Source organism: Cucurbita pepo, chromosome 14, assembly GCF_057944985.1.
Source record: "Cucurbita pepo subsp. pepo isolate OVF chromosome 14, ASM5794498v1, whole genome shotgun sequence".
NCBI lineage: Eukaryota > Viridiplantae > Streptophyta > Magnoliopsida > Cucurbitales > Cucurbitaceae > Cucurbita > Cucurbita pepo.
This window is the reverse complement of record NC_141811.1, coordinates 3606975-3621458: the sequence shown is the minus strand read 5'-3', so window position 1 is coordinate 3621458 and position 14484 is coordinate 3606975. Positions and strand designations below refer to the sequence as shown.

The 14484-nt window shown below is 35.0% G+C and overlaps 2 protein-coding genes and 1 non-coding gene across 6 annotated transcripts; 1 reads left to right on the top strand and 2 right to left on the bottom strand.

Moving 5' to 3' along the window:
• Window positions 1–1594: 1594 nt before the first annotated feature.
• LOC111810611 (CBS domain-containing protein CBSX1, chloroplastic) lies at window positions 1595–7094 on the top strand. Of its 4 annotated transcripts, none has more exons than XM_087117510.1 (9): window positions 1595–2075; window positions 2555–2639; window positions 2713–2792; window positions 3156–3204; window positions 3747–3799; window positions 4274–4389; window positions 4785–4842; window positions 4932–5050; window positions 6955–7094. In XM_087117510.1, exons 1-8 carry the CDS (start codon window positions 1857–1859, stop codon window positions 5004–5006), a joined length of 735 nt encoding a protein of 244 aa, XP_086973636.1. In that variant the 5' UTR covers window positions 1595–1856; the 3' UTR covers window positions 5007–5050; window positions 6955–7094. The 4 variants fall into 4 exon arrangements, with proteins under 4 accessions (XP_086973636.1, XP_086973635.1, XP_086973633.1 ...); XM_087117509.1 differs by lacking the exon at window positions 6955–7094 and adding an exon at window positions 5203–5312 and having other exon boundaries at window positions 1596–2075; XM_087117507.1 differs by lacking the exon at window positions 6955–7094 and having other exon boundaries at window positions 1596–2075; window positions 4932–5312.
• On the bottom strand, window positions 6237–7695 carry LOC111810718 (uncharacterized protein At4g06744). Its single transcript, XR_015411718.1, has one exon. It is a non-coding gene; the product is annotated as an uncharacterized protein At4g06744 (transcript).
• A 2125-nt stretch (window positions 7696–9820) lies between these two features.
• On the bottom strand, window positions 9821–12464 carry LOC111810373 (uncharacterized protein At4g06744-like). Its single transcript, XM_023697080.2, has 3 exons — window positions 11890–12464; window positions 10685–11190; window positions 9821–10225 (listed from the first exon to the last, which is right to left on the bottom strand). The coding sequence occupies exons 1-3, from the start codon at window positions 12461–12463 to the stop codon at window positions 9959–9961; spliced, it is 1347 nt and encodes a 448-aa protein (XP_023552848.2). The 5' UTR covers window position 12464; the 3' UTR covers window positions 9821–9958.
• Between the last annotated feature and the right edge of the window lie 2020 nt (window positions 12465–14484).

Below are 14484 nucleotides of genomic sequence, written 5' to 3'. Positions count from 1 at the left end.
GTTCTAAATTAGTCCAAACTCAAAGCTCAAGTCCATCCGTTAATATATATATATATAATCTATATATATATATATGTATATATATAATCTATAATTAAAATCCTAATTTAAAAATCTTGGTCGGAAAATTTGAAATATATATATAATAATAAATAAATAAATATATATATATATATATATATATATATATATATGTATAATCTATAATTAAAATCCTAATTTAAAAATCTTGGTCGGAAAATTTGAATTATATATAATAATAAATAAATAATTTGAGGATTTGTCTCTAAAAAATAAAAATACAAAACTTAGTAATAATAGGTCGACCGTGCTTTAATCCGAACCCTATATCTTATTAATAAAATGCCCTACCCCACTCCATTTCCACCAATGACACGATGACACGTGGGTTATTTGTTTAGTCAATCAAGACAATAAAATTAAATTTAGTAATTTCAAATCAATTTTTAAATTTTATTTTAAAATCATCCACGATTGATTTTCACATGAGAATAAAATTTATTTAGGCATTTTTTATAACATTATTTGCGTAACTTTTACACGTGTCATTAAGTAATTACATGATAAATTAAATAAAATGAAAATAGTTATGAATTATTAATAAACCGTCTAAATTGGTTTCGTTCGTTTAAATTTATACTCTATTTTTCGGGTTGTTCATTTGTTTTAGCTTGTTACTTATCGTCAGTAGCCTCATATTTTTAAAATATGTTTACTAGGAAGAGATTTTCACATCTTTACAAAAAAAATAAAATGTTTCGTTACGTCTCGTAATCATATAAAAAATGTTTAGAGAATTTTAGGAGGCTGAATTTAAAAAGTCAATATCATGTTTGGAATTAGATTCAAAGTTTAAACTTGCACTCAAGGTACATATTGCACCTTGACTATCACGGAGTATGAATAAACGAAAAACATACATTTTATTTAGTCAAATCTTTACGACAACTTGTACCAAATAACATTTTATTTATTTGATGTTTAATTATTAAAGTCACGCCGAATTTTCTTTTTCATTCAGTCAAAAATGTGTAATTTTTATATTATCTTATTATTAGGTTAAGTTGTTTTATTTGGCTTTGTCTTACACACTTATAAATAATGTTTTGTTTCTCATTCTAATCGATGTGAGATCTCACAATCCACCCATTTGAAGCTAACGTCCTCGCTGGCATACAGCTCGATGTCTAACTCTGATACAATTTGTAACGGTTCAAGTCCATTGCTAACAGATATTGTCCAAGTGATGGGCTTGGGCTATTACAGCTCCAATTAAGACAATATCTATTAGCAGTGGGCTTGAGTTGTTACCGCTTCGATTATACCCAACATTCTCTGAATTAGTGTACGTGGGACTTTCATTATCCAACACCTCCCCTCGAACAAAATACGTCTCCCCTTTAATACCGTGTTAAACACGATTCTCGATATTGACCATTTTGAACATAAGCTCTCATGACTTTATTTTGGGTTCGTTCAAAAGACCGGATAGAGTATTATTTGATTATAAACACAGATCAACATGTCACATTGTATGTCCCCTCATTGATTAAAGTCATGAACGTTGTTGAATATCTCCGACCGACCAGGCGGGATTTTCCTCTCTCCATTTAACCCGCGTTCTATTGGGAAAGTGTCGCTTCCTTTCCTTGCACGGAACGGAAGTCAATTACAACCTAATTTTCCGATTCCTCTTTGATTTCGAAGATTTCCGGTTGTAATTTTCTTCCGTCCGGTAGATCAGCCATTGATTCTTCCAACTATTCTATTCCCAGAGTATTGTAATCGGTTCTCCATCTGTGGAATTCTCAGCTACTCGTCAAGCGCCAAGCAAAATGAGCTCCATCTCGCTCTCCAATTCACATGCTCTGCCGCGGGCTTATCCTCATCATCTTTGCCACTCTCAGCCGCATCCATGCCGTCGCCAGCCTCTGCCTTCGTCTAATTCTCTTTCTAAGCTGCAGCGGTTTGGGATCTCCGATCGATATTCCTCTCGACCTCCATTGCCGTTGGTTCTTGCTTCTTCTGGAGCTAGCGTCGTCGGCTCCTTTCCGGTTTGTCATTTCTTTTCCACGTTCTTTTGGCTGCATTTGTTCTATTCATCTTCACGTTTACGTTACTGTCTTTAGGTTATCTACTGAAAACGGGACTCTATGTGCTGGTTTAATGTCGCTTAATTAAGATTTCTATGTTTGTTCTGCATGAACACGTATGAAAATAACCGCAAAAATATGCTGTCATTTCGGCTGTGAAGAAATGAGATTACGCTTCTGCTTGTTGACGATTCATCGAAGGGAAATAATCAGCACCGTCTACGAGTATGCTGCAAAATTTTAGAATGGAAAATAGAACCAAATCAGACGCCTCGAAAATACTTATTAACAATATATATGTTATGTTTGTTTATATATTTTGTTTTAGAGACGAGGATTTTGGGGAATTAACTTGTCTATGGCTATTTTAGGCCTTCTGTTTTATACTTTTGTTTGACTGCTTGGCCCTCCGTATTTAGCTCTTATCACGGTGATTTCAGATCAGAGGAACGTATACGGTTGGTGATTTTATGACGAGAAAGGAGAATCTTTATGTTGTTAAGCCTACAACAACAGCTGATGAAGGTGCGGTTGATTTAGTGCTTTAATTTTAATTATTTTCATTAGTGTTACTAATGATCATTGTTTAATTCATCGGCTTTTGTGATTACAGCATTAGAGGCCTTGGTGGAGAAGAGAATAACTGGTTTTCCTGTTGTCGATGAAGATTGGAATTTGGTAGAGTTTTTCCTTTCACCCTTTTGTGCTTCCCGTGAGTGTTTTTATATTGCCATTGTCAACATACTGTGGAAGTGAACTACCAAAGTCCATTGATGTTCTTGCGGAGGGTACTGGGGAAGGGGCCTTCGGTTTTTTGTCACTGAGAATCTTGCAAAAAATATCAACATTGTACGGTCATTTTTCACTTCGTTTTTGTGGAGTTGTGGTGAGTGTGCATCTATGGTCGAAGGGTTACCCTTAAGCCATGTCAGGAAGTTAGTCCACCAACGTTTAGATTACTTGTTGTCAAGAATCCAAACTACTATTGAATCCAATTACCTGCTGTACTCAATAATTTGATTTAATGCTTTGCTGTGGCAGGTCGGAGTCATCTCAGATTATGACTTATTAGCACTTGATTCCATTTCAGGTAAATACTTGAGGAATCGTTCTTGTATGCTTTCCGACTGAAATCGGGTTTCTATCCTTTTTTATTTGTTGTTACTAATACTTTTTTTATTCTTATTTTGATTCCTAAGAATCTTCCTTCAAATCATTTTTGTTTTCTAGAGACCAAACATTTCCCAGTCATATGCATTGAAACATTTAGAATGAATATTTGCTATGTGAACAGGATATAAACATCAATTAAACTTTTTTACCGTTGATTGAGTTGATTCATCAAACTCTATTTTGATGCAAAGGTGGACAAGTGACAACATCTTTTACTGTTTGCATGTTATCGATTATGTTCTTGTTTGATAATGTTATTTTTGTCTAGCTACAACTTTTCCAAAATATTTTTTGAACTTTTAGACAAGTTTAAAAGTAGGAAAGATAGTCATTAGAAGTTGTTTAGCTCACTCTCCCTTGCTGGACTCTGAAGGCAAAATTACATTTTCTTTATATTTTATTGTGTTCCATTTATTCCATTGCTTCTCTTAATCTTTCCCCCCTGTTATTGACAATTAGGTGGTACTCAAAGCGATACCAATCTGTTTCCTGATGTCGATAGTTCGTGGAAAGTATGTAAGCAATGTCATTTATTTTCTGGTTATTTGCTTCTTTTTTTTCTTGTTTGGCAAACATGAGGGATGTTTAAGAAGACAATGACTCAGAAAACTCAATCAATCAATCAAACTGGTTGGGTTGAGTTTCAGCTATTTGAACCCAAATTATCAGAAAGATTTTTTTAGTATTTATTTTTTACTCGAAAATATTGTTCGATTGATCCTTGGAGTACTAATTCGGTATGTTGAGATCCTTTGTTTAAGTAACATCTTTCGGAGAAAGAGGAGTCTCAGGAATTAGCTCTGCCATTGACATCCCTTGACTAAGTAAAATTATACAGAGAAAGAAGACTCGTTGAATTTAGCTCTGTTACTGGCATCCCTTTATTCCTTAAAATTCTTTGAAGAAAGAATAGAGTCATGATCACCACTGTTTCTAAATTAAAAAAAAATATGATGAAAGTATATTTTTGCTGAATATGGTGGCAGACATTCAATGAGTTACAGAAACTTCTCTGTAAAACAAATGGTAAAGTTGTTGGCGACCTGATGACGCCTGCTCCGCTAGTTGTTCGTGAAACTTCAAATTTAGAAGATGCTGCCAGGTAATCCTTTTATCTGAATCTATATAATCCATGGTTTCTTCAATGTTTCAACCTAAACATTTAATCAAATTTTCTTTTTAAGTATGCAATTTCATTTAATTAGACTGTTTATCTACTTTCTTAGAAAAAAGGCTAGTTTTTCTTCTCCTTTTTTGCAACTGTTACTTCTTAGAGATTTTGATGTGCGGGTGTCCATGTTATTCTCCTCTGTAGTTCGTTCTGTTTCAAACTTTTTCATTCTGTGTACATAAGCTGTGCAAAAAGCTTCCAATTTCCAAAAAAAAAACAACGCTTAAATGACACATTTTAGAGAGAAAAGACGGCAGAATCAAGAATTTACCCATTTTTATAAGTTAATCTGTGGCTACCGAAGTCTGAAACCATCGATTGTTTAGGTTGTTGCTTGAAACAAAATATCGTCGATTGCCGGTAGTAGATGCAGATGGCAAGCTGGTAGGAATTTTTCTTTAAACCATCTTAACTTCTTAAAGCTCCCTCGGTAATAGGCGACCATCTCAGTTGCTTGTGTTTGAATGTTAAAGGTGGGGATCATTACTAGGGGAAATGTCGTTAGAGCTGCGTTGCAGATAAAACGTGCTGCTGAAAGTTCGACATAATTCTGGGCACGTTGGCTGGTTGGGTGGTGTCGCTCTATGGTAAGGTAAACATGCTATTCAAAAGCTTAGCATTGATTTGTAGATCATGAATATAGTATATATATAATAGTTTGCCTTAAAGGGAAGTTTATTGTTGTTCTAAGATTCTTCTTCCCAGTTTCCTAACTGAGAAATGTTGGTCTATTGCGACATTTAGGTATCCCCAGCATTTCAGGTCAGTCCACTATATGATTTCTCTATTAAGTTAGTCATATTACTGTTTACATTTCCCTAAACATTTTGAATATAATTAGTGAGTATTTTCTACTTTTTGATCGAGAATATTTCTTTAAACTATGTTCATGTTAACCGAGTTTTGAAGTTCATGTTTATGTCGGCTGAATTTTGAAGTTCTGAACTTTAAGTATGCAAAATAGAGACCAAACTGAAATTAATCTAAAATAATTTCAAGCTAAATTAAAATTTTAAAATCCCAAAGTCTAACGGCCCAGATCCACCGCTAGCAGATATTGTCCTCTTTGGGCTTCTTTCGGGCTTCTTTCGGGCTTCCCTTCAAGGCTTTAAAATGCGTTTGATAGGGGAAGGTTTCCACACCCTTAGAAATGGTGGTTTGTTCTCCTCCCCGACCAATGTGGGACTTCACAATCCACCCTCTTCGAGGCCTAGCGTCCTCGCTGGCACTCTTAACTTCCTCCAACCAACCAATGTGGGACTTTACAATCCACCCCATTTGGGGCCAGCGTCCTTACTGGCACATCGTCCCCTGTCTGGTATCAGGGCCCAACGTCCTTACTGGTACATCGTCTAGTGTCTGGCTCTGGTACCATTTGTAACGACCCAGATCCACTGCGAGCAGATATTGTCCTCTTTGAACTTTTCCTTTTGGGCTTCCCCTCAAGGCTTTAAAACGAGTTTGCTAGGAGAAGGTTTCCACACCCTTATAAACGGTGGTTTGTTCTCCTCCCCAACCAATTTGGGACTTCACACAAAGAGAGTAAATTATTTTATATCCTCCTATGGGTTATCTTTGGGATATAAAATTCAGTCCACTTAAGTTGAGTTCATCATGGAATTATTTTGAAAAATAAAAATCAACGGAATATTTTAAAATTTTGTATTTGAGAGAGGTGAATATGGGCGCCGCTGCTGCTGAACGCCATCGTTCGCAGACACGACGAAGCTGTTCGCCTCTCAGGCACGGATGTTCTTAGTGTTAAATATCTATAATGGTTCACTCAACGTGGATTATTAATCCTCTTGTACTATAACCAGACATGACACACACAAACACTCATAGTTAAGGTTTTTTAGTGGAAAGACCACCATTGTCAATAGGAACAGAGCTTCTTCTCTGTCGGCCAGAGCCAGAAGAATGGAGGATGCTTGCAGATTTGTTACAAGGAACAAAGCCATAAGTTGCTGGAAATGGACAAGGATGTCGAAACAAACAGGAAAGAAAGCATTCCAATGGCGATTTCTGATCAGGCAGCTCCCGTATGCAGTTTTTTCTCAAATCAAGAACCCCACTTCGCACCAGTTTCCTACAAGATGGCCCAATTTTGGTGAAGTAATTATCCGACAGCGACAGATTTAGCAAATTCCCCAGTTCACATACCACCTCCGGCACCTGACCGTAGAGGAAGTTTCCGGCAAAGTTCAGCTGCTCAACCTTCTCCAGGCAGCCGAGCGAGCAAGGCAACGGGCCGGTCAGCGAGTTCTCGCCGGCGTCGAAAACGGTCGCCGTTTTCAAGAACCCCACTTCATATGGAATACACCCAGTGAGCTGATTGTTGAGGAACAAGATTTCAGTTAAACTAGCAGCAGCCTTTCCAATGCTTCTTGGAATCGGACCAGTGAATTTGTTGTTAGCTAAAGTGATATAAGCAGCGGTTGTTGAACCGAAGTTTGTGGGTAATCTCATACCGAAATTGTTGTTGTTGATGAACAGGAAGTCGAAATTCTTTAAGAAGACCTGCTGAGGAACAGACCCAGTGAAGAAATTGAATCGGATATCGAAGAAGAACAGATCAGTGACACCCAAAACGGCGGTTGGGAAAGGACCCGACAGTTGATTGTTGCTTAAATCAAGCTCGTAGAGATATGGGAGTGATGCAATTTTGGGGGTGATTGTACCGGAGAAGTTGTTGGAGTTGGCATGGAAGATGGCAAGGTCCGGGAGGGCGTCGATGAAGCCATCGAGCGTGGGGGCGGAGAGTTGGAAGCCATTGAAGTCAATGGCTGCCACGGCGAGAGCGGATTTGTTATCAGGCGGATTGTCACAGTAGAAGCCTTTGTATTTGCAGATATCAGAGCCGACCCATGTTTGTGTGACGCCAAAAGGGTCAGAAGTGATGAGAGCTTTGAAGCTCTGAATGATGGGGTACACCAGGGCCAGTCTTTGGTCTAAGAAACTGAGGATCGGTTGGCATTGGCAAGGTTCTGGAGGCGGCGGCGGGGACTCAGGTGGGGGACACTCTGGTGGCGGCGGAGGTGGCGGCGGCGGTAGGGGTGGCGGACATCTTGTTGATGATACATAGAGGCAATGGCTAAGGAAGAGGACAATGGTGAGAAAGAAGTGCATAATTAAGGTTGTTGGAAGGAGGATAATTGCTATGGGAGAGGGATTAAGGAGGGGATTTATAAAGGGTTTATGAGTGCAAAATGAACACACACTTTTATAATGGTGATTGACTTGGACTCACAAACCACTAAAAAATGGCCTCTTTTCTCCACCAATGTGGTAGGCATTTGCCCAATGAGCCATTTTTATAGTGAGTGTGGGAAATGTTTTTACTTCTATGAACTTTCAAACAAAATTTGACTAAGAATTGGAAAAAGATTTGTGCGCCACCCCTTTTCGTATCAAAATGATTCCAACGATATAAAGTTATAAAAAACGATAGTTACTATTCATACCAGTAAGTTGCACCTTCTTTTTCAGTGCATCAATCATATGAAATCCAAAATTAAGCGTATTTGTCTTAGAACAGTTCTATTATGAGATCTCATATCGATTGGAGAGGAGAGCGAAACCTCTCTATAGTAGGCTCGTTTTAAAGCCTTGAGGGAAAGTATGGAAGGGATAGCTCAAAGAGGACAATATTTCCTAGCAGTGGGGTTAAGCCGTGAAATAGGGATACTGAGAACATTGCATGTCGAAATTCAAATTTTTTTATTTGAATCCTCGGTATAAGAGGTTTAAAACTTCACGTAATAGATGTATATAAATGAGAACTAGGCATATGCACGGTGGTCCATTTTTAGAGTCACGTATGCTTTTTAAACCACTAAGTAGATATCGATATTAAAATAAGAGGTACATCTACCATACATTTGTAGGACATGGTTTGATTAGAGCCATACAATATTTTTGTATTGAATTGAATTGTCAAGTTAGAAATGATAAGAGATGAATATTAAGTGCGCCTAATGATCCTAACAAAGGTAGTGGAAAGTTGGTGTGCTTTTTATTTTGCCCTATTTTTACAATCAAATCTGTCATTTTGCCCTATTTTAATGATTTTATTTCCAATTTTTGTTATTTTTCTTTTATTTTTTTAATTTCCGTTCACATTCCAACCCAGCTCAATTCGTTATTTTTCGGTTGGATTCAGCAGTCAAGTTATTTTTTTTAATTATTTTTAAAAAATTTAGTTATCCTCCGAACCAACCTACATAGCCATCCGTCTTATTCAGATATTCACGCTCGAGAAAGACTCTATTCTCTTTTGGGTAAGCGTAAAAGGAAGGCTCGAACATTAATAACTAAAATTTTATAAAATTACAGTATTAAACATTTTCCGAGCGTAACTTAAAATTATAATAGGATTAAGTTGTATTGGATTCGGCTGTAAACCCTATTTTTTTTATTGTTCGACTAACCCTTATGGTTTGGATTAGACAATTCGAGTTATTCGAATCATCGTGTCACACGGATGATTCAAATATTTTCTATATTACTTTTAAAAATTAAAATAAAATTATTGGAAAACTAAAAAAATAAAATTGCACCAAACAAACAATAAGAAACTATGGGAATACTACAAAAGCTTAAAAGTTGCTTTCACAACTTTTTATTTTACTTTATTTTATTTAATGAATTTATGGTAATATAATAATAAAGTTTTTATTTATTTATTTATTTATGTTGGTTCAATTAGATCAGCATGAGCAGTGATGACATAATCCACCCTATGACATTTTGATAAGATTACGAACAAAATAGTGCCCGATCAAATTCATTTTAGTTAGAATAGTGTCGTACGAGAAATAGACTGATATGATAGGTCCCGTCATTTCATTCACATGTTCTTGTATTTAATCCCAATAGTGGGTCACTGAGTATTTTAAAATACTCAAGCCACGTGCTACCTCTATTTCAAGTTAAGACAAGACATTCATGTACGACTAACGACGGTATCGCAACTCGAGACTATGACACATGCATAGAGTTGTCGTATTTATTTTCTTAGACTTAGATGGGATAAGATGTTTTTAATGTAAACATTAATTTATTTTATGTCCATAACTGTGTTTTAAGCTGAAAGTTATGTTTATGAAAATTTAAATAAAGTATTTCTGTATTCAATGTTTATGATATGTATACAGTAACGACTTTAAATTAAGTATAAAATTTTGGGTCGTTACATATTTACATCGATCAAATTCATATTATTTAAGACCGACGTAGAATTAAATAAAAAATAAAAAAAAAATAAGAGAACGCCACAATTTATTCGATAAGATTAACGATAAAGTCAACAAAAAAAAAAAAAATAATAATAATAACACCAACCCTATCATTCTCTTATATAATATCATGTAAAATCAACATAAAACAACCATCATGTGGGTCCTTAGTCTTAGAAGCATCAAATGGGCATAAATATAATACAAACTTTATTAATCAAATTCAATTATAAAGTTTTTGTTATATTTATTTATTTATTTATTTATTGGGGCTCGGGAGTGAGAGCTGCGTACGTTTTCTTTGGCGACACGTAATTTACGTTATTGTTAGGTTTAGAGACGTGAGGATGAAAATAATGATTGTTTTTGCAAGGAATGTACGTGAACGACTTGTCGTCCCCGCAGTATTTGGGTCTGTATGCAAACTCTGCACATTCTGCTTCAGATCTTTGCTTCCGGAGCCCTGGTATGCAGTTGTTCGAAACGTCTAGAATCTTCTTTTTTATTAGCTTCTTGCAGTGTGGTCCCACCTAAATAAATAAAATAAAATAAACTCCCCTCTTTTAAAATTTTAAACTTTTAATTTTATATTATATTTAATAAACTCACGTCATAAATTCTTAAACTTTTAATTTATTTAATAGATTTAATGTGAAAATTTTAGAAATATTTGAAGGATATCTATTAAATACAAAATTTTGAAATTTATTGAATATAAAAATAAAATTTTAAAAATTTAATTAGATACTTTATTTTAAATTAAATTTTAAATAATTATTAGATTCAAAATTAAAATTTTAAGAATTTTCTTCATTTGAAAATTCAAAAACTTAATTAAACAAAAAATAAAAATAAAATCTATTAAAAGCTATTTAAAATAAAATAAAAAAGTGTTTTTTAAATACAAAATTGAAAATTAAAATTTAAAAATTAAAAGACAATTAAAAATAAAAATATATTTTAAAATTAAAATTTGATAGGAGACTTACCTGAGTGAAGAAATTGTTCTTCAACGTGAAGTTACCAAGTTTAGGTAACTTGCAGATTTCCTCCGGCACCGGTCCGTACAATTGGTTGTCCGCCAAATACAGATGCTCCATCTTGCCCATGCAAGCCAAGGACAGCGGTATGGGTCCGGTCAGGCGATTCTTCCCGGCGTCGAACAGCACGGCGTTTTCCAAGTAACCGATCTCGAACGGCAAACACCCTTCCAATTGGTTGTTGAAGAACACAATTTCTTCCATTGTCTTCTTCGCGTCCCCAATGCTTCTCGGGATCGGTCCCGACAACTGGTTGTTGGCGAATGTCAGGTACTTGGCTGGAGTTCTCCCTAGATTGTACGGAAGATTTGAGCTGAATTGGTTATTGTTTATGTAAATTGCGCTGATTATGTCCATGTTGAATATCTGCTCCGGGATTGGTCCGCAGTAGTTGTTGTAACGAAGATCGAGGAATGTTAGCTCTGTCGCTCCCAACACGTTTGTCGGAAATTCCCCTGTCAAGTCCACATTTTTAAGTAATGAATACATCTTTATTGATATAAGGCATTTTGGGAAGCTTAAAGTAAATTCACGATAGCTTATGCTCAAAGTGGATAATACCATATCATTATGGAGAGTCGTGATTCCTAACATGGTATCAGAGTTATGCCCTAACTTAGGCATGTCGATAGAATCCTCAAATGTTGATAAAGAAGTGGTGAGCATCGAAGGTGTAGTCAAAAGTGACTCAAGTGTCGAACAGAGGGTGCACTTTGTTCGAGGACTCCAGAGAATGAGTCGAGCCTCGATTAAGGAGAGGCTGTTCGAGAGCTCCATAGACTTTGTTCGAGGACTCGGGGAGGCATAAAAAAGTTGTGAGCCTTAAAGGTGTAGTATAAAAATGACTCAAGTATCGAACAAAGGATGTACTTTGTTCGAGAACTCCAGCGAACGAGTCAAGTCTCGATTAAGGAGAGGCAGTTCGAGGACTCCCTAGACTTTGTTCTAGGACTCCGGGAGGCACAAAGAAGTTGTGAATCTCGAAGGTATAGTAAAAAAATGACTCGAGTATTGAACAAATGGTGTTTGTTCGAAGGCTCCCTAGACTTTATTCGAGGACTCAGGAAGGCTGTTCGAGGGCTTTACATACCTCACGAAAACCCAAAGCAAAGCAGAGTCGTGATTCCTAACACAAAATTTCAAAACGAACTTACCGGGAAGTTTGTTGTTACTAAGATCCATCTCAAAGAAGAATCGTTGGCGATTAATTTTCTCGGGAATCGGGCCAACGAAGAAATTGGAATTGACATGAAACACAGCAATATCATCCAATTCATCCATAAATCCTTCAAGAAACAGCTCCGGACCTTCAAATTTGAACCCAGTAAAGCTCACCGCCGACACCGTCCTCTCTTTCATCCCGTCCGGTAAATGGTCGCATCGGAATCCTTTATAACGGCACACGTCCTTCCCCTTCCATGTCTTCACCACATCCATCCTCCCGCCGGTGATTTTCCTTTTCAGTCTCTGTATCACAAAGTAAGCCTTTTTCAGCCGCTCGTTCTCGAACTCCGGCGGCGGCGGCGGACATGGAACCGGCGGGTTTTCCGGAGTTTCCGGGTTCGGGTCGGGTCCGCCACCGATGATTATTTCCAGGGCACCTCGGGAGTTGAGTTGACCGTCGCCGGCCGCCGGCCGAGCCTGCGCCGGAGAGGGAGAGGAAAATAGAAGGAAGGTGAGAGGAAGGAGGAGGAGGAAGAAGGTTGAGAGAGAAGAGAAGGAAGCCATGGCTGCTGCATCTAAGAGGAGAATGAAGAACAATGGTGTTAAATAGAGAAATTATATGTTGAATTAAGTTTATTTTAATCGCTTTTAAATTAAACTCGACCCGAACCATCACCCGACTTCTAAACCATAATCCGACGTCAAATTAGCTCTTAAAATACAATAGACGATTATTCGGGTTCGTTAACGTTGCAACTTTTAAAATATAATTTACAAAATTAGCCCTCGAAAGTGTGAAACTTTCCTTGTTACAAATAAAAAATGTGTAAAATTAATAAAAGGACGAAAAAGAATATCCCACGTGCCCTAGTGTCGACCATACTAGCTAAGGTGTCCTACACTTCCCGATTACTCAGCTCAGGTTGGATATTATCTTAGAGATGATCTTAGTTCTAGAACTCTTAAACTTGAAACTGGCTCGATAGAGGCCTTAATATCACTTATTTACAAAAATATTAATGTCAACATGTGCTCGTGAGTCTCGATACCACTTTGAGAGAAAATCCAGAAGGGACAGTCCAAGGAAGACAATATCGCTAACAGTGGACTTGGGCTGTTACAAATGATATAAGAATCAGACACCAAACAGTGTGCCAACCAGGAAGTTAGAAATCTATCCCTAAAAACGAGTTTTAAAAACCATGTAGATAACAGCTTACGTAACAAGCCAAAACAGACAAAAATCATCGTGAGCTAATCATGGAGCTGCGATATATTATTTATTATAACTATTTAATTCCATTATAATGTCAAATGTTGAAGAAAAAAAAATATAAAATACCACGAAATACCATGTTCTATATATATATATATATTTGTACTTTATTTTAGATAATTATTTCGAAAAATATATTATTATTATATCTATTAACAAAAATGGCCGCCCATGTTGTTATTTAATATTTTTTTCCTCAAAATATCAAAGGATTTAGTCTAAGAATATTTACTGTCCATTTACCCTCTCAGGTAAATTGACATCGGACCTAAATATATTTAAATCAATTTTTAATTATAATATTAAAATCATTGAGCTTTTCTATATATATTTAATAATCATTTGTATATATTTTCAATAAAATTAGGTTTAAAAAATATTTAAAGAAATAATTACAGTTAATAATTACTAGCTATTAAAATTAAGTTAAATTACCTTTTTAACTTTTAACTTTTTTTATAATAAATTCTTGAAGAAATAAAATTTTCTAAAAATTAAATAATATATTTGATATAACTTTGAATTTTAGAATGTAATTTTTAATTTTTTAATTTATAGAATTAATTTTATAATTTAACCTTCAAATTATTATAATTTTTTGGGATTTAATTATTTTAATTTTTAAACATGTTCTAGCCACGTCGACCAGATAAGAATTTATTCTATATATATATATATAAACCATTTATTTGCTGTACCAATTATTGTGTTTGGTAGAGAAAACAAAATTCAGCAAATTATATATAAAAAATAATAATAATAATAAAAAAGACCAATATTTTACAATTTTTAATTTTAAAAAGGACGACTTAGTCAACTATTTGGAATTTACAGAATATGCATATTTTAAAAATCATGTGATAATTAATAAAAATTTAAAGTGAATATTGATTTTTTATTTTTTATTTTAAGTCACAACTAAATAAATAAATAAATAAAAGTTCTTGTCTATTTAATTTTTTTAAAATATTCAATATTGTATTTCATTTTTTTTAATCTTTTTATATTTTAAAATGATCCGTTTAATTTAAAAATTATTATTTGATGATGACACTTGTATTTAGACTGTTAAATTAACTTCATCTGATCATCGAACTAATCTCGTTTTAACTCAAATAATGAATAAAAAGTCAAAAAAATATTATTTTTATAACACATTGATCAATTCCATAAATAGATAAAATAAAAAAAAAAAAACAAATTAGTATTAATCAGGAAAAGTAAAATTTTAATTTAAAAATAATAAATTTTTATTGACTTGATATTGTCAAATCATAATTTGACATTTTATTAGGTAATTCAATAATTG